Source organism: Balaenoptera musculus, chromosome 4 (genome assembly GCF_009873245.2).
Source record: "Balaenoptera musculus isolate JJ_BM4_2016_0621 chromosome 4, mBalMus1.pri.v3, whole genome shotgun sequence".
Taxonomy (NCBI): Eukaryota; Metazoa; Chordata; class Mammalia; order Artiodactyla; family Balaenopteridae; genus Balaenoptera; species Balaenoptera musculus.
Genome location: NC_045788.1, coordinates 48,140,200 through 48,160,143, shown reverse-complemented (window position 1 = coordinate 48,160,143; position 19,944 = coordinate 48,140,200). Strand labels below are relative to the sequence as shown.

Sequence of the window (19,944 nt, the reverse complement as noted above, 5' to 3'; positions counted from 1 at the left end):
CTCACACAATAACCCCACTATTTCCCCTAGGAGCAATGATTCAGTATTTGTTAATTCCGTGTTGGTGGTGACTTTACAGAACCTAACTACACGAATAATGATGATCAACTGTACTTATTGTTTTCCAATTCCTCATAAAGATTCAAAAAAGAAAATTCAATTTACAAAAGACACAAGATGATTTTTCTATAGTTAGCAGCTAATTGGTACTCATAATGTAAAACCAGAAGGGGGGAAAACATTAAAACCCATCACCACTGCATAATTTTAATGTGATATATTAAAATTTATTACTTTTTGATAGTATTTGGCTAAATCCAAATTATTTCAATTAAAGTCATCTAGAAGGCCATATAGTTTGAAAATTAAAGAAATCAGTGGGAGGGAAAAGGAGAAACAACCTATTTAATACATTGACTTTACAATCACAAATGCATTATTATTATTATTTGGACTCAGTTCGTTAATTCAATCCTGCTTATTAGTTAAGTCAATTTATACCCACTCCACAGTAAATCCTACATTATCCAAAAGCTTCATGCTTCTATTTACAGTAGCATAGCAAACCTGAAGTATTTTTTTTTTTAAATCACGATTCCAATGACTAATGTAAACAATTTTCCATGCTCTGGCATAAGAATATTTAATGTTAGTCAACAAAGACAGCCATCTATTATTCTGAGAAATATAACAGTGGCAGTCTTTTGATTTTTTGTTTAAAGTATACAACCTTGAATAGTAAAAGAGCTGAAATTTCGAACTTGCTTTCTAACCATAGTAAGAATGACATTTTCCCCCAGGGACCACCTAATATTTATAAAAATTTGTACTAACATTCTTTAAGAATCCACACATATCGATAAGAAGCTGACTTTCCTGCCATGCTCCAAATGTCTTAAAGGTTAGACATAGTACATATATTATAAAGAGCTTAAGGATAAATATTGAGTGCCTGGGCATTATCACAACAGTAAAGGTTAAATCATTTTTATTTCTGAAAGACACTTTTGGTACCATTATCATATCCCAAAACAGGTATTAATGCTACTGGTAATTAAGAAGCTCAGAAGTTATAATTATGCATCCCTTTTGGGGAAATAAAGCAGAAGAGCTCTGAAAATGTGAGGGGAAAACACCCAGGCACTTAAACCAATGAACATTTGCTAGGAGGAAACTTAAACTGATTGACTGCAGCCTTGATAGAGTTGCATTAACATCAAATAGCCACATTTCTGTCCACTTAACAAGGAATACTATAAAGAAGCAAACAAGCCATGTTTAACAAAATGTGTCAGTATACAGACAGTGTACTTTTTCACAATTAGGAAAATTTAACATCTTTAGTCTAACACTTAGGTGGGAAACTGCCTAAAGAAAAATGAAGACCTATACACACCACCTATTTCAACTACAAAGCAAAATGCTCTCACTGTGACTGAAGGAAAATAATTTAATATTCATTATCATTTTATAAGAGTATAACTCCAAGGAATGATTATGCTCATAGGTAAACACATGATTTTTCCTAAAGATTTGTAACTAAGGTTTGCAAGACATGAAATCAAACTGCAAAACTAGTTTAAAGCAATTAGAGTCCAATGGTTCTCTTATGTTTTCTTTTATGTTCTTTATTTTAAATTGATATTTTAGAACAGTAAATTATCTTTCATAGCAGTCCTCCTGGTCTGATAATACAGCACCCCATTTCTGAATGTAGAGATTTAAGATAAATCAAAATGAACATTAAGGCGTACAAACAGCTACTTTAAGTTTGCTCTTATTTAATAAGGATCGTTTTAATTCATATTCAAATACATGGAATGTTGGCACAAAACTGAAGCTGCTGCAGAAAGATCACAGGTGTTTTCTGGGTTATTGAAACTTCGTTTCTCTAAAAACATACGCTTAAATGGTCTTAATTTTACAAATTTAAGTGTTGAGAAAATGTCTAAATAAGAAGTCAATTAAAATAAAATGTTTATTTGTAAATTATGTACAGAATACATTTTACTTTATGACAAGGAAATGGGAAGAAGAGCCATCACCTTCCAACCAATGCTGCTTGCTTCCTCTGTTGGAGATGATCACCTTACTCTGACTCGGTCGTACAAATCAGTTTGGATTTCCTAAGTTGGAAAAGGAGAATTTGTAGTTAAACTAAAAGTGTTGCTGCATTATTACTAGTTGGCTTGTTTCCACAAAATGCTTTTGAAACCTGCTAACTCAGAATCTTGGAAATTTTCTGGTATAATTTTATAATCAACAAAAGCTAAACTATCAAGAACAATAATTTAAGCATTTCACCTTAAAGAAACTGTGAAATGGCTACATAACTATGCATAATCTGAAATGTTGGTGTTTGTTTTTATCCCTTTTAGTTATTTTGATTAGTCTAACAGTAAAAAGCCATACAACTATCAAAAAATGTCATTAATGTAAATGTCACTGTGGAAAGTGCACCTTTGATAACTATCAAAATAAATGAGACCTATTTACTGTAAAATTATCAAATAGATAAAACTTACAAATGGCTTTAGACTGTACCAATAACAGTATTACATGAAATGAGGGGCTGAATATAACTGCTTGGATGTCAAATCCACTTCAGTAAATGGATTTAAAGAATGCTACAAATGTCATGTGTACATTACGATGATCAGCCAACCTAGAAAATCCAACCTCTTGCACTTATTTAGTCCCCAAATTAGTCAGATTATGATTTTTCATGTGAAGATTTAGTTGTTTCTCCATCATTGTCTTCTTCTTCCTCCTCTTCACAATCCCCATCTGTTTGCTGTTCCAGTTCCTCTTTTGTGATCATTTCAAAATCATTCCCATTTCCACTACTGTGTTGGGATCGGTCATCTTCTCGCCTGTCACTGTCTGTGTCTGAATGCCGTTCTCCACCTGAGCCTTCTGTTCCATGATTTCCTGGTCCTACTTTTCCTTCCTCATCTTCCTTTTTCTCACTGTCTGACTTTTCCTCACTGTCGGACTTCTGCTGCTTTTTGGTTTCAGACTTCTCATCTTTCTTTAAGTCTGCTTTTGGTCCTTTATATTCATGTGTGTACAGAGGCCTGAAGGAGTCAATGAAGCCCACGTCAGCAGTCAGATTTGGCAAGAACCAAAAATGGTGCCTTCCTCCAGTTATGAGCCAAATGATGAGAAATAGAATGCAACGAGCTGTGGGAGAAAAATTTCTCTAATTGAATAATTCAAGCATTGACTCAGAAAGCACGGAATATTTGTTAATGAAAAAGTGGGAAAACATTCAGTTTTATTATTTGCATATTACATGCACCTTAAGTATAAACAATTAAATCCTAGTTTAGCAGCTATCAACAGTATTCTAGGCACAGAGCATTCTTCTCTGAACTTGAGGGCATAATGCTACAATGCCATTCAAAAAATTGCTTTTATAATTTTTTAATTCGGGTGCTGTTTCATGGATATACTTATGATTTATGCACTTTGGTATGTTATAGTTCAATAAGCACAGCTGCCAGTTGGACCCTGAAGTACACATGAGACCACGGTAGAAAAAAAAGGAAACAAATGCAGGATGAAGGATACCTTAAGCAGCCTTAAAAAGGAGAAAGCAGGGCTGAACCATGACTTCCCTAGACCCCAGACACTTTTGCCTTTGTAAGGCAATTCCTTCATTAAAAAATATTAAAAATGCTGCTTTTCCGACCATACTGGTACAAATACAAATATAATCCTGTGCAGGTTCACTATGATATACATGTGTATATATTATTACTTTTGATTTTAAAAGAAATGAAAATGAAACAATTTCCGTGGGCCCCTAAATGTATCATGAGTTCAAGGCATGTGCCTACCCTGCCTAAAGGATAAGTCTTCTAAGAAAAAATACTTTTGAACAATAAGATAATGTTTTACTAAAAGTTATGAGTTTCTTAAATAAGTATATAATTTCTGTTTATTTTGAGGACCAACCTTCTCCCAATATTAGGAAACATACAATGCTAATGAAAGCCAGATTGCTTCAACAAATAGGTTTGAAGTTACTCTTTTAGAGCAATATATGACAAAACTGTGGTTTAGATAATGGAAGAAATTGAGAATTTTAAAGTTTATAGTAATGAGCTATCACAAACACAAACCCCAATATTTCGTATAGTTTTCTCTTATTTATCAAACATATAGAAGAGCTGAGTGAGTGATTTGCCTGGTTTTCCTTTTTCTTTTTTTTAAGGTCATGATTATGTGAATGTTATGGACTAATCAATTATGACAGGTTTTTTGGTTTTATTTTAGTTCTTGTTTTCTTTACTGATAATTATATCATTGTTTCCAAATAAGACCTGAGAAAAGCTCATCTATGTTTCTTCCATTATATTGCTTTGGACAAATAAAATGGTTATAGCTCCCTTGACTTTTATAAAGCAGTAATTTCTATTTTCACAAAAGAACATAAATATTCTGAAAGACTGTGTGTGTATACATCAGTATCTTTTGTGGTACAAACAGAAAAGGCAAATATGCTTTGAAATTATGGAATAATCAGTGAATAAACCCCACTGATAAAAATAAATAATGAACATCTCTTAAGGAGGCTGCATATTTTTCCCTCCAAATAGAATTATGATGTTATGATAGGCTTTGAAGGGTTGTAAGACAGACAGTTCATAATATGAAATCTTGCCTCAAATCCAAGAAAGAGCAATATCGAAATGGCAAATAAAATCTAAATTCTAATGTCATATATAAACTGGGTGTAGCAGAATTCTAACATTTTTTACAGTTTTTCTCTATGTGGCAGTAGATTATCAGGGGCAAAAGGAGAGGAATCATGAGAAAACCGCTGTGATATGTATTGTCATACCATTTCTATACTAAAAGTGACATATTTAGAAAATCGGCAAAGATCTTATTTTAAATGGCAATACTAAGAATATGTATTCAAAGTAGCACCAAATATAATTTTGACCAATATATAATAGTTCATGAGATAATATTTAAAAAAATCTCCAATTTATAAGTGGGGTACAGATCAAAACCATCTGAAAGTATATTTGGAATCTTCCAAGAGAAACAACATTTTCTAAGAGAAGCAACGAAAACGTTGGGTTTATTTTCTGATTTGATTCACAAGACTATTTAATGCACAATGCTACTTAAATCCATGGTGTATTTAAAATGAAAAATTATAGAAAACATTACTGAAGAAACAATACTTTAAAAAGCAAAACGAGATAATAACCATAAATTACTGTGAATATTGGTTTAAATAAAAGATAACCAAGTGGGTTAATTCTATTCAGTGGAGTTAAACCTTTGCTGAAAAATTTCAAAGAGCTTCTAAATTTTCAGAGATTTGGGAACCAGAAGACACCAACTTGATTAGTATATCTAACGGCAGATAAAAGTTTATGGCTTCTCATTCTTGATGCAGGTAGTACACTACCACGAATTACCTGCTTCACACTCTTAGATATTATTTCTTGGCCTACAAGTGTGCTGTTACATGCAGAAACTTCAGGGGCTATTTTCAAGGTGACTAAGCTAGAGGAAGGTAAAACTGAAAGGTGGATGAAAAAGGCTTCACACACAGTCAGAGATCCCAGAAAAAAATGGAGGCCCATAAACAAGATGAACTGAATGAAAATACTCAATGAATTCCTGGGTCCATGGGTGGTGGCACCAACTCAGGACACTTTGATGTCCAGGGTGAAGGGATGTGCAGAGGGGAACTGCTTAGGGCTATAGCAGTTAATGTTTTATAAACATAAGAATCTATTACATTATATATCATAGAATCTCAGAATAACACACACCCTCCTCAGATAATCTTGGTCAAATCATGTCCTCTAAAAACAGATATTAAATCATTAATGTGGATATTTAAAAACATTTCTATAAAGAAGTACTCCTATATGTCGTAGTGGAAAAGCTTATTTGTCATTTGAGGAAAACGATCAGAACTTAGTACCATATACCAACATAAACTCTCGATGGTTCAAAGAATTATATATAACGTTAAAAAAAAAAATCACTAAAGAGCTTTAGACAAGCATAAAAAAATTCCTATTTCTTTCCCAAAATGAAAAACTAAATTAGACCAGTTTACCCTATACAGGAAAATCTTCAAAGACTAGAATTTTAAGCAAAATAATACTTATTTTTTCTCATAGTAACATGTTCATTGTAAAAAATACAGACAAGTGTAAAGAAGAACATTAAAATCATTCAAAACTACCACCACCATTTATATTTAGGCATATTTCCTTATAGTCAAACCCTCCTTGGCACTATTTCCATTTCAAACAAAACAAAACAAAAAAACAAAAAAAAAGTTCTTAATTATATAAGCAAAAAATACCTCATTATCTTAATTTTATCATTTGATAACTAGTGATGAGCATTTTTCATATATTTATTAATCAATTGTTTTGAATTTCCCTCTTTTGAATTGGGTTATTTTTATACTGTTATTTTTAGCTATGAAAGACCCCAATCAATCAGAAACATAAAATAACATTATTTACATTTTCTTGTTGATTTTTAAAAAGCATTTTACAACCTGTTAATGCATCAAAAATTTATCTTGGTACATGGTACAAACTGATTTTTACTAAAAATGGCAAATTAATTGTTTACAATCATTTACTGTATAAAATGTAAATGTTTAAAATAAATTTCATTTGTCTTAAGTAAAAAAAAAAGTGTTTACTGAAAGTATTATGTCTAATAAATGATCAACCACTGTAAAAATACTGAAGTCCTTGTGGTAGTTAAATCTTAAAGCATAACTATTTGCAGATTGAGACATATTAAATCCTTTCATCACAACAGACCAAATCTAATCAAGCACATATACTACTTCAAGCCTGAGACAGTTTTGGGATATGACCCAAAAAGTAGGCCCATATACTTCTTGATTCACTTACATTAATTTTGCTGTTAAACTTTACTGAAGCTCCGGATTACAGTCCAAACTGCTCAATATCTACCTCTTACCGAGGTCAGTCTTACTAATAACAATACTTACCAACAGCAAGGAGAAGAATGCTGGCTACAAAACAGCCTGCACCCACACTGAGGTAATAAACACCTACTCTCATTTCTGCTGGCCAAAGAGGGAAGAGGGTGGCTGCTATCACTGCAATCACTGGAACAAGAAATGAAAAAGTTACATACATAACCTTTAGGTTAAAATTTTAAATGGCTTAGCTGCCATAACAGTGAATATACTCCTAGGGGGAGAAATAAAACATAACCATATTGAAACATATAAAATTGCCATTTTTATAGGTAAAAAATGGTCGATTATCAACCATTTCATAGTTCAACCTAATAGTTTAACTACTATTTTTAAATCAGATTAGGATTTTTCTAGTATAAATTATATGTAATTAGAAAAAAGTGTTGTCTAAAAATGTGAGACTGTTAGCTCCTTAAATGATCAACTGCTGCTGCTGTCAACCTTATTTTTGACTATAAAATATCTGTCTATCAAATAGGGAAGCTTAAAGAAACAACAACCAAACAATAGAAATAACCAAAAATGATTCCAAAGATCCTTCCCTGCAGATTGGTTCTGGGGTGAAGCTCTGACATCTACCAAATGAAACGCTCACCAGGAAATTCTGATACAGATCATTTTTGGTACTTAGGGAAGCTGTATACAAGCATCTCCAGTTTTTTTCTAAGTACAGTGGGACCACATGGAACAATCAAAAGAAAGACCTGGTTTTTAGGTATTTACAGCAGAAGAGATCAGGATTCAAATTCAAATTCTAGCTATTTCATTTATAAGCTAAGGATTAGATTTATCATTTTGAATGGGATCCTATGATCATATTGATCAAACTTGTTTAACTATTTTTTCTACTTGTTAAATCATTCCCTCCCTCTACTCTATACCCTCCCCTCCCCCCCACCAAATTTACAGGAATAACACATACCTATGGTAACAAAACAAGCAAAAAAACCCCAAAACAAACAAACAAAAACCCAAAACAGTAAAGAAAAAACAATAAAAACCCAAAAGGTATAACGTGAAGTCTTCATCCAATTCTTGGTCCATTCCCCAGAGGTTAATTACTATGATTTATTTGTACTCCCAGAGACTGCCTATATACAATTAAAACTAGCTACATAGAATTTTTTTTTTTTTTACAAAAATGAGCTTATAATACTCTTACTCTTTTACAGTGTTCATTTAATCTATTCTAGATATCTTTCCGTGAGTACTAATAAGAATTAGTCTTATCTAATTCTTTAAAAGCTGCATGATATTCTGGCACGCAGTTGTACTGTAATTTATTTCACCATACTCCTACTGAGGGACTTGATCTGTTTCCAGTTTTATCCTATTATAGACAAGAGGGCAACAAATACCAATGTACATGTACATGTGTGCAATTGTGATTACAGCACAGGATAAATTCCTTGAAGAGTAACTATTAGGTCAAAGGGTAAAGGCATTTAAAACTTGAAAGATGTTTGCAGATGACATGATACTATACGTAGAGAATCCTAAAAATGCCACCAGAAAACTACTAGAGCTAATCAATGAATTTGGTAAAGTTGCAGGATATAAAATTAATGCACAGAAATCTCTTGCATTCCTATACACTAATGATGAAAAATCTGAAAGAGAAATTAAGGAAACACTCCCATTTACCAGTGCAACAAAAAGAATAAAATACCTAGGAATAAACATACCTAGGGAGACAAAAGACCCGTATGCAGAAAACTGTAAGACACTGATGAAAGAAGTTAAAGATGATACCAACAGATAGAGAGATATACCATGTTCTTGGATTGGAAGAATCAATATTGTGAAAATGACTATACTACCCAAAGCAATCTACAGATTCAATGCAATCCCTATCAAATTACCAATGGCATTTTTTATGGAACTAGAACAAAAAATCTTAAAATTTGTATGGAGACACAAAAGACCCCGAATAGCCAAAGCAGCCTTGAGGGAAAAAAACGGAGCTGGAGGAATCAGACTCCCTGACTTCAGACTATACTACAAAGCTACAGTAATCAAGACAATATGGTACTGGCACAAAAACAGAAACATAGATCAATGGAACAAGATAGAAAGCCCAGAGATAAACCCACGCACCTATGGTCAACTAATCTATGACAAAGGAGGCAAGGATATACAATGGAGAAAAGACAGTTTCTTCAATAAGTGGTGCTGGGAAAACTGGACAGCTACATGTAAAAGAATGAAATTAGAACACTCCCTAACACCATACAGAAAAATAAACTCAAAATGGATTCGAGACCTAAATGTAAGACTGGACACTATAAAACTCTTAGAGGAAAACATAGGAAGAACACTCTTGGACATAAATCACAGCAAGATCTTTTTTGATCCACCTCCTAGAGGAATGGAAATAAAAACAAAAATAAACAAATGGGACCTAATGAAACTTCAAAGCTTTTGCACAGCAAAGGAAACCATAAGCAAGATGAAAAGACAACCCTCAGAATGGGAGAAAATATTTGCAAACGAATCAAGGGACAAAGGATTAACCTCCAAACTATATAAACAGCTCATGCAGCTCAATATTAAAGAAACAAACAACCCAATCCAAAAATAGGCAGAAGACCTAAACAGACATTTCTCCAAAGAAGACATACAGATGGCCAAGAAGCATATGAAAAGCTGCTCAACATCACTAATTATTAGAGAAATGCAAATCAAAACTACAATGAGGTATCACCTCACACCAGTTAGAATGGGCATCATCAGAAAATCTACAAACAACAAATGCTGGAGAGGGTGTGGAGAAAAGGGAACCCTCTTGCACCGTTGGCTGGGAATGTAAATTGATACAGCCACTATGGAGAACAGTATGGAGGTTCCTTAAAAAACTAAAAATAGAATTACCATATGACCCAGCAATCCCACTACTGGGCATATACCCAGAGAAAACCATAATTCGAAAAGACACATGCACCCCAATGTTCCTTGCAGCACTATTTACAATAGCCAGGTCATGGAAGCAACCTAAATGCCCATCGACAGACGAATGGATAAAGAAGTTGTGGTACATATATACAATGGAATATTACTCAGCCATAAAAAGGAACGAAATTGAGTCATTTGTTGAGACGTGGATGGATCTAGAGACTGTCATACAGAGTGAAGTAAGTCAGAGAGAGAAAAACAAACATCGTATATTAACGCATGTACGTTCAACCTAGAAAAATGGTACAGATGAACTGGTTTGCAGGGCAGAAATAGAGACACAGATGTAGAGAACAAACGTATGGACACCAAGGGGGGAAAGCCGCGGCGGGGTGGGGATGGTGGTGTGCTGAATTGGGCGATTGGGATTGACATGTATACAGTGCTGTGTATAAAACTGATGACTAATAACCTGCTGTATAAAAAAATAAATAAAATAAAATTCAAAAATTAAAAAAAGAAAAAAAACTTGAAAGATATTTGCTAATGGCCCTCCTAAATATAGTCTGAGGGATATGGATTAGAATAAAGTGTCAGTGCATATTTCTGAATAGATACTTTGTGCAACTGTATTAGGAACAGCCATGAGATAAATTCCTAGAAGTAGAATAGTTGAGTCAGTGTGTACACATTTAAAATTTGGAAGATATTGCCAAACTGCCCTCCATAAAAAATAAAACAACGGACATATCATCAATTATTGGAGAGTATTCGTTTTTCTTAAGTGTTGGACCTTCACTAAGAGTAGGTACTATTAAAATTTATAATTCTCTTGATAATCACTGTTACTTTAATTTGTATCTAATATGAGTGTGATTAAGTATCACTCACAATTATTGGTCACTGTATTTCTTTCTTTTTTTAAATAAATTTATTTATTTATATTTTATTTTTGGCTGCGTTGGGTCTTCGTTGCTGCATGCGGGCTTTCTCTGGTCGTGGTGAGCAGGGGTTACTCTTCGTGTGGTGCAAGGGCTTCTCATTGCGGTGGCTTCTCTTGTTGTGGAGCATGGGCTCTAGGCGCGTGGGCTCAGTAGTTGTGGCTCACAGGCTCCAGAGCACAGGCTCAGCAGTTGTGGCGCACAGGCTTAGTTGCTCCGTGGCATGTGGGATCTTCCCGGACCAGGGCTTGAACCCATGTTCCCTGCATTGGCAGGCGGATTCTTAACCACTGTGCCACCAGGGAAGTCCGGTCACTATTTCTTTATCTGTGAGTTACCTTTACCATTTTCCTAGCAGGTTGTTAATCTCTTAAAGATGTAGTGCAAATATTCTCCTCAGTTTATCATTTATCTTCCGGCTTTATTTAAAATGTACTTTAAAAAAATAACTATTTTATGTTAAACATTTTCTTTCTGGCTTCTGCATTGTTTATATTCCTTTCTAAATTTTAGAGATTGTACTTACCAAGAATTAATCCCATGACAAATGTTTTAAAGTGAACTGGGTCATAGATCCACACAAATACCTAGAAGAATCAAGAAACCTCAGTGCTTAAAGTTCTAAGGTTACATTAGAACAACAGTTACTTCCAACCTCTTAACATATAAGAACTACTTTTAAAGGTAAACAAATTCCAAAGACTGTTCCTTTAGTAGCAGTGTTTCTTTTGGTATCCATTCAGTTAGAAAATTATTTTAAAAACTATAAATTACCTAACGCAGTTAAGTACATTTCTATGTACCTGCATGCTTTTAACAGTTTACTCCTGTGTGCAAACCATTACTTAACCATTACTTATTCAACCTAAAGACCAGCAATTGTACAGCCTTTTTGCCCCTAATGTAGTGATGTATACTGGCATGAGTAGAGTAGAACCAACCAGTCTAAGAGCACAGTTATGATAGATTCCAGTCAGGCCCTATTAAAGATCCAGCAGCTCTCAATTCCACCCAACTGATGAGAAGCAAAGAACCATTATTAAAGATCTTGCTCAGTGAACATAAAGATTCTATGATTCCCTGCAATAATTTCATTGCCAGCTCCCCACGGAGGGTCTGTAGCCGCAAAGCTGGGAACCACTGCTTTAAAGCTTACTTTATAAAACAGAAATTTACTTCATTTAGAATAATCAGAACTCTGTTCATCATCCATAAAACTCTTAGTTTTATCTCTTAGTTTCTATAAATAACAGTACTCTTCCATTTCCTGGTTCTATTTTGACTAGCACTCTTGGTTACTGCTTTTTGATTTGCTTCTATTTCTAACATTCCTCTTTTTTAATGCTGCACATTTATCCTGGAAATCGGATCCACAGACATCACTTCTGCCATTTAGCATTCTAAAGTAACAAGTTTTTAAAGACGTTTCCCATCTTTAAAAGTTTCAAAGCCTGCTTCTTTCTGCAGAATAAAATCTTAGCCTTTTTGGGAATGCAAGCACCCATGCTTTTGCTCAGGAAAAAGCTTCCTTTGTCTAACAGACCTATAACTCCTTTGCAGTGTACCTGGCAATCTACCAGTCATCCTTCAAGGCTCAGGTCAAGTGTCCAGAATCTCCAGACCCTCCTTATCCTCTCTTGATTAAATTACCTATCCCTAATTGGTATTCTCCCATCATAATACTCACCATGCTGTAATATAGTACAGGCATGTACTATATTATACTGTACTATATAATATATACAGTGTACCTCAGAGGTATTTCCAGTTCAGCTCCAGATCACCGCAATAATGCATTTTTTGGGGGGTTTCCCAGTGCATGTAAAAGTTATGTTTACACTATACTATAGTCTATTAAGTGTGCAATAGCATTATGTCTAAGAAAACAACGTACATACCCTAAGTAAAGAATACTTTATTGCTAAAAAATGCTAACCATCACCTGAGCCTTTGGTGAGTCTTAATTTTTTTGCTGGAGGAGGGTTTGAAATATTGTGAAAAATACCAAAACGGGACAGACACAAAGTGATCAAATGCTGTTGGAAAAACAGAGTTGATAGACTTAATGCAGGGTTGCTGTAAACCTTCAATTTGCTGAAAACAAAAAAACAGACAAAAAACTTTATCTCTGAAGCACAATAAAGAGAAGTACAATAAAATGAGGTATGCCCATACCATGTTTAAACGCTTGTATGCTTGCTAGACTACAAGAGCTTCCAAGAAGATAATTTTATCCTATTTATCATGTTATTCCCAACACCTATAAAAACGACTTCGCATATAGCCAATGCCTGATGTTTAACTGAAGGTATTTGAGCTTTCACATTAAGAAAGACCTGTGGTCTTCTATTACATTGGTTCTTAAGCAGGGGTTCACATCAGAATCACCCAGGGATACATTATACAACACACACACACACATCCATACACACACTCACTTACTATAGATTCCACCCTAGAGATCCTCACGCAAGTATGCCTGGAATGAGCCTAGTGCACATGTTTTGTGAAAAGCCTTCCCAGATTTTCAAGCTCATAGCTCCAGGAACCACTGCTTTCTATTTATACTACTTTTGTATTAGGTATAGCAAGAAATTCACAACTCAATGGCCAGTATATAAGTAAATGTTTTTGTATTGGTTAAATGATTAAATTAAGTGGTCTTCACGGAAGGCTACAACCATACAAATAAGCCACTAAATAAATAAAAATGATCTCCTTGAGTAAAGCATCAAGTAATGTTGAAAATTTTAGACCCTTATAGTCGTGTGTCTAACTATAAGAGGCAGAAACCTGTAGGTGTCCCTCCTTAACCATTGTACTTTTTTTCCTTTGATTCTAATGGAAATCTTATATTTTACTGGGCAAATGACCATCCAGTATAAAAAGCATATTTCTAAGACTTTACTGCAGGTAGGCATGACCATATGAGTAGGTTCTGGCCAATGGAATCCATGCAGAAATAAAATCGCCAGCTTCCTGGAAAGTATCCTTAAAAAGGAAGCATGTCTCTCATTCTCCTTCCCTCCTCTGGATGCAGATATAAGGCTGGCAGTCATTTTGCACCATGAGGTAATCTTTACTAACTGCCTCACACAGGCGGAAAAGTTCAGATCCACCATGGAGCTGCCGTATCTGCTTACCCTCCGATTTCATTAATGAGAGAGAAACAAGTATCTGTTTTGTTTTAAGCCACTGTTATTTCATGTTTCCTATCTATCATAGACAGCTGAACCCGATTCGGATTGATTTAAAAATTTTTTTATAAATCTAAATTCAGAGACACTCACTTTTAAAAAGTAGATTTTGTATCTACATGGTTAAATTTATCTAAATTACTTCTTTTCTTAGTGAAGGCATCAAAGATAATTCTAAAAACTCCTATGGAAAATTGGATTTCTACTTATAAGCTAGATACTCTCACCTCATTTCCATCCAGAAAAACTTGATCATCATGTGGCTCAAGCTTGAATTTTTTCTTAGTTTCCTTCTTTTTGGGAGTTCCAGGAGTTTCCTCCTATTAAAAAACAAGTTGAATAGAAGAAAACACATTTGCAAACAAGCAAAAAGCAATGTAACATCCGTATAGTCAAAGTTTCACTATATGAGACACAGAAATCAAAATTCTCAACCACAGTATTTGTAAGAACCCTAATGCGGTTTAAGTGGTTGTTGCGCAATATTTTAAAGTGCTGATACACCAGTAGTGCTAACGTGCAAGTAATAATTTTTTGATTTTTACTTAATTTTAGTTGAAATCACCTTTTTGGATTCTTCCTTTTCACCATCTTTCTTTTTTTCTTTTTCCTTTTTTGTCTTTTCATCCTTTAGATTTTCTTTCTTGCTCTTTTTATCTTCTTCTTTTCCACTTTCAGCTTTTCCTTTTTCTTTTTCTTTTTTTATGTCTTTCTCATACTTCATTTTCATTACTTTTAGTGCCCGATGAAAAAACTGTTTCTTTAAAAGCCTTTGGAAACAAAGATATGACATTACATTCCCTGTACATTATATAGATACAGACTAAAAAGCAAAAATATCAAGACCTGAATAAAATGAGCAAAGGAAGACATACACTGGCAACTCACAAGAGAAATTACAACTAGTAAGCCCACTGAAGGACAATCAAAAATGTCTAACTGAAAACCTGTGCAGCCAATTTGATTATATGAAAGTTGTCAACCTAATTTTCATTTTTTAACTGTATAATTTAATGAGATTATAGGTTTGGAATTATCCTTAAGTTTTTCTCTAGGTTCATTAGGAGTAATCAAGACTCTATTTAAAGTTAAGTCTCAAATTCAAGAGCAGACGTAAGTGGTATATAAATATATGGGGAAAATAAATATAACAGTTTAAGAAATGTTAGCAGACTAAAATGTGCCCATGATCTGACTGATCCAAATCGTGTCTTCAGCTGTCCTTCTTGATGTATTTTTCTTCTCTCCATGTACTTCACTATTCAGCCTGTCACTACAATGAAATATCTCCAATTAACTAATGAATAATTAAATATGCTAAGGTGAGATTTCTGGACTCTGAAAACAACTCTTCACAGTATCAAGTTGAAAACTGTACAATATATGTAGCAAAACAACACCATGTGTTCCTTGCTTCACTAATTTCTCTCAATAAACTGATCTTTCTTCTATTTAGCAGGGTTTTTTTTTGGTTTTTTTTTGTTTTAATATTCCTACTTCAGGGCATTTCCACTGGCTATTCCCTTTACCTAGAATGCTCCTCCCCCAAATAAGCATGTCCTTTTGGTCTACTTCCTCACTTCTTTCAAGTCTTCCCTCAAATGTTACCCTCTCTACTAAGCCTACCCTGTTTAAAATTATAAATCTATCACCCATCCTTCCTCCTGTTTCCTGTTATCCTATCCACAGCATTTATTCTTTTAGTTTCATATACAATTTATAACATGCTTGTTTGCCTCCTTCACTAGACTGTAAACTTCTTAAGAGTAACATCTAACATCCTTGCTTTATTCACATCTTTATCTGATGAATTTAGAAGCTCAGCTGACCCCAAATTAAGTCAACCTTGGCTGACTCAGTCTTTTCTAATCCTACTCAAGAAACTGGTTTACCCTTACCTTTGTCATCTAAAAGCCATCTTTTCAAATCTTATGTTCCAGTTTCAGAGTTCCTGATTTATTCCTGACTTGATAAAGTACAACTACCAAAACACAACTAGAAGCTAGGTCTCACTGCCACCATCTGTGCCTGTTAATGTTAACTATCCACCTTTCTATTCAATACTTTCACTGGTGCCTACTCCAGCACATCATACCACTTGCTAACTAGATGCCTCCTTCTTGCCTAAAGACCACTTATTTCTGATCATTATCTTGTGCCCACCTGTGTTTTGACCTGCTTGGCTGGGCTTCTTTCTGCTGCTCAATTAAGTCCACCCTATGAACATCTCCACAAAGCTAACTTCTAGGTCTCCTCATTTGGACTTTTACTTGTTCATAAGACCTATACAGCATATATAATTATGCCACTGTCTGAAACGCCCCCAAAGAATCCATCATTAATATCTGCTACACATATACATATATATGTAAACAAGCAAAAATCTGAAATGAGACCCTTAATAATTAACTACTTATGAGTAGAAAGTAAGACTTAAAGAGTAGTGGTGGGTATTTGAATATGAAGGGGGATCTTTAATTTTTACTCTACTTCAGAACTTCTTACAAAAATTTATAATGAAAATCTTCTAATCTCTTTATTTTTGCACTTAGATGATTTCCAGATTTTCTATCAGGATCATTCATTACAACTTCACACATTACTGACCACAGATGTATTAACACCACAGGCATTAGTTTCTGCAAAACCCCCCACCCCAGTCAATAATGTGTTAATATGAAAACAAAAATACATCTTATTCACTGTATGTTAATTGAAAACCAGCATTTCATACTACAGTTCATGTTATAGCTCTCCATATATTGAGTACATGTGCACACACACAGATACTTGAGTATATAGTCTCAAATGGTAATATAATTATCCATGAGGCAACATTATTAGTAATTTGGATTTTCTTCTGTATCATTTTCAAAATTTTCTCAAATTTACTTTAGTGAAAAAAAATGTTCTTAATAAAGAAATAAACAATTAAAAAAAATAAACCACAGAACTTTAGGAGAAAAAAAAAAATCCTTCCCTTGACCAGCAGATACAGAAGAGCACAGAATCAGCAGGAACACCTGCTTCTGTTACTCCTCCTGTACAGCTGCCCCAACCCCTTGAGAGAAAAGAAGACTATTAACCAATCAAGTTGGTCTTGAGAAGTTCACATTCAGGTAGATGGGTTCAAATATCACCTCTACCACTTAACGAGCTATGTAGTATTGGGTAAGTTACTTAATTTTAGTGTATATCTAAAATGGGGTATAAATGAGAAGCATGTAGATTGATTAGTGCGGTGCCTGGCATGCATGTTCTCAATGTTAGCCATTACTACTGCTGTAGCAAAATCCTCAATTTCATTTAATATTGATAGTTATGGAAAACACAAACACATCTGGTTTTATAAATAGTTACATTATACCCTCATTCCATTCATTAATAAGTAGAATCATTCACTTATTCCTTGACAGTTCCTTAGAGAATGTCTACTTCAATTCACTCTATGCCTCAAAAAATGAGATGACATTTACTATTGTAATAAAATCAGTGCCTCCATTTATTTAGCTTTAAACACACTGTACAGTACAGATCATCTACATAAACTCTGACATTTTCACAGACTACTCATACTTTCCTATCTCAGTATGTTCTGTGCCCTCTGCCAGGATCAAATGTCCACTCTCCTATTGTTTGCTGGGTAATCACCTATTTCTGTTTCAAAATTTGATTAAAACATTTTCCCTGAGAGGCCATTCTTGAAGTTCCCCCCATTTCTGTCTTTCTTACAGAACATACTGTATTGTAAGTAGTCACAAATCTTCTCTAACAGATGATAATATGTGCTTTGGAGGCAGGAACCAAGTCACAGTTATCTCTGTATTCCTGAGGCCTGACCTATAATAGATATTTGATAAGTATTTCTAGAATAAATGAATGGATTAAAAGCAGCTTGTAAAAAGTTACTAAATTGCTTATTATTTTTCTTCACCTCTTAATTTTTTTTACCAGGTTTAATAAACGTTTATTAAATGCCAGACATATGTTTAGGACTTTCACTTATCTGACAATGGTGAATGCCCACATTGTGCTAATTGCTGTGGAGTTACAATAAAGTATAAAACAGTCCTCCAATTGCCTTCAGATTTAGCGGGCAAGAAATTTAGAAAAACTAACACACATGCAACAATTCTATTTAAATAGTTAAGGACTAAACTGTATGCTATTACCTTTATAAATTCTGTAGAACATTAGATTAACGTGGGCTAGAGGATCTGGGGAATACTAAATGGTAGAGATGGAATTTGAGAGATATTTATATTGAGAGGCAGGCAGGATAGAGCAAGAACTGTTTGCGGAAAGTGGCAGGTTATTATCAAAGAAAGACCAGAGGAGAGAATGAGTATGGTATATGAATGAGAGTGAGAAGGACACTACTGGACTGGGGGGTTGGAGATGCAAAGTCACTAGGAGGGTTAGGATGATGCTAGATAAAAGGTTGAAGAGTCTGTACTTGAAACAGGCCATAAAGAGGCACATCCTACAGTTTCCTGTTTTCTTTTGTTTTTCCTTAGACTCCCTCAAGACCACTTCAGAAAATGAGACAGGACAAGTGTCCCTTTGTGGTTTTGCCTGTAGTCAGGCAGGAACCCATGAGGGCTGGCCATCATGAGGTCACCATGGTTATTATTAGAAGTGGCTTTGAAAACTTTAGGTAGTTATGCTTCTCTATCTTAGTGCAAAAAGGACACAAAAAGCTTGATATGAATGGGAATAACATATACAACAGAAAGTGAGTGTATTGCTAGGACAATCTCTGTACTCAGGTTTTTTTGGCTTTTCATATAACGAAGTATCAAGTCTCCTAAAAGGCCAAGTGAAGTGTATTAATACTGGCTGCTCTCCTCAGAGACTTGGGCTCAGATTTAATATTCAAATAGTATTGACAGGTTAATCCTTCATCTTAATTTTTGCTTCATTAAATGCATCATCATTTTGGAGGAGATAGTATATGCAGTGGTTAAGAGCATGGACTATGAAGTCAGATTGTTGGATTTAGAAATCTGGCTCAGCCACTTACTAGCTGTGTGACCTTGGGTAAGTGATTTAACTTCTCTGTTTCTGCATTTATAGCATCTTTTAATTTTTACACTATATATATAAAAAATAAAGTCTGTTTTGAGGCAGGCAGGGAAATTTGCACTTTGGAGTTCTAATACACAGACGGCTGTAAAGGAAAATACCGACTACACCACTGTTAGCTAATCCCTGCCCCGACAATGAAATTTCCATTGTTTCTGAAAGGTCCATTAGTGACTCTAGTTTACGGCAGCTAAGAATTTTTTTTTTGGCTGTGCAGTGTGGCTTGTGGGATCTTAGTTCCCCGACCAGGGATCAAACCTGGGCCCGTGGCAGTGCAAGCGTGGAGTCTTAACCACTGGACTGCCAGGCAAGTCCCTGGCAGCTAAGAATTTTAAGAAATAGTTAATAATTCTTCAACTTTACAGCTTTAGAAACCAGGTTGTAAAATAGTGGTTAAGAGGGGTCTCATGTGGCTGATACTTTAAATGTCATTAAGCAATATATTAGTAAATGCTATGTGCATCTCCCTGCTAAGCATATAAAATAATCTAAAATGTCAAATTCCCACCAATTATAAAATTTAGTGTCACAAAAACAAAATTTGATTTACTAACATCTTAATAAATATGTTTAAGTAGTAAATAAACCAAGGGAAAAATAGGAGGAAAAAAACAAAAAACAAAAAACCCAGCATACTTCTTTCCAAGAGAAAAGTGATTTGCTTTTTGGCTGCGCCGTGCAGCATGTGGGATCTTAGTTCCCTGGCCAGGGATTGAACCTGTGCTCCCTGCAGTGTAAGCGAGGAGTCCTAACCACTGGACCACCAGGGAATTCCCCAGAAAAGTGATTTTTTTGTACACCATTCACCATGAAAAGTTCT

At 34.6% G+C, this 19,944-nt stretch overlaps 1 protein-coding gene across 1 annotated transcript in view; it reads right to left on the bottom strand.

Annotated features, from left to right (window-relative positions):
• Positions 1 to 262: 262 nt before the first annotated feature.
• SEC62 (SEC62 homolog, preprotein translocation factor) overlaps positions 263 to 19,944 on the bottom strand; it is a 30,481-nt gene continuing 10,799 nt past the window's right edge. The window contains exons 4-8 of the mRNA XM_036850416.1: positions 14,605 to 14,809; positions 14,267 to 14,359; positions 11,369 to 11,429; positions 7,016 to 7,135; positions 263 to 3,183 (exon numbers count right to left, since the gene is read on the bottom strand). Coding sequence (XP_036706311.1) covers positions 2,714 to 3,183; positions 7,016 to 7,135; positions 11,369 to 11,429; positions 14,267 to 14,359; positions 14,605 to 14,809 — 949 coding nt within the window. The 3' untranslated portion in view covers positions 263 to 2,713. The remainder of the gene's footprint in view (positions 3,184 to 7,015; positions 7,136 to 11,368; positions 11,430 to 14,266; positions 14,360 to 14,604; positions 14,810 to 19,944) is intronic.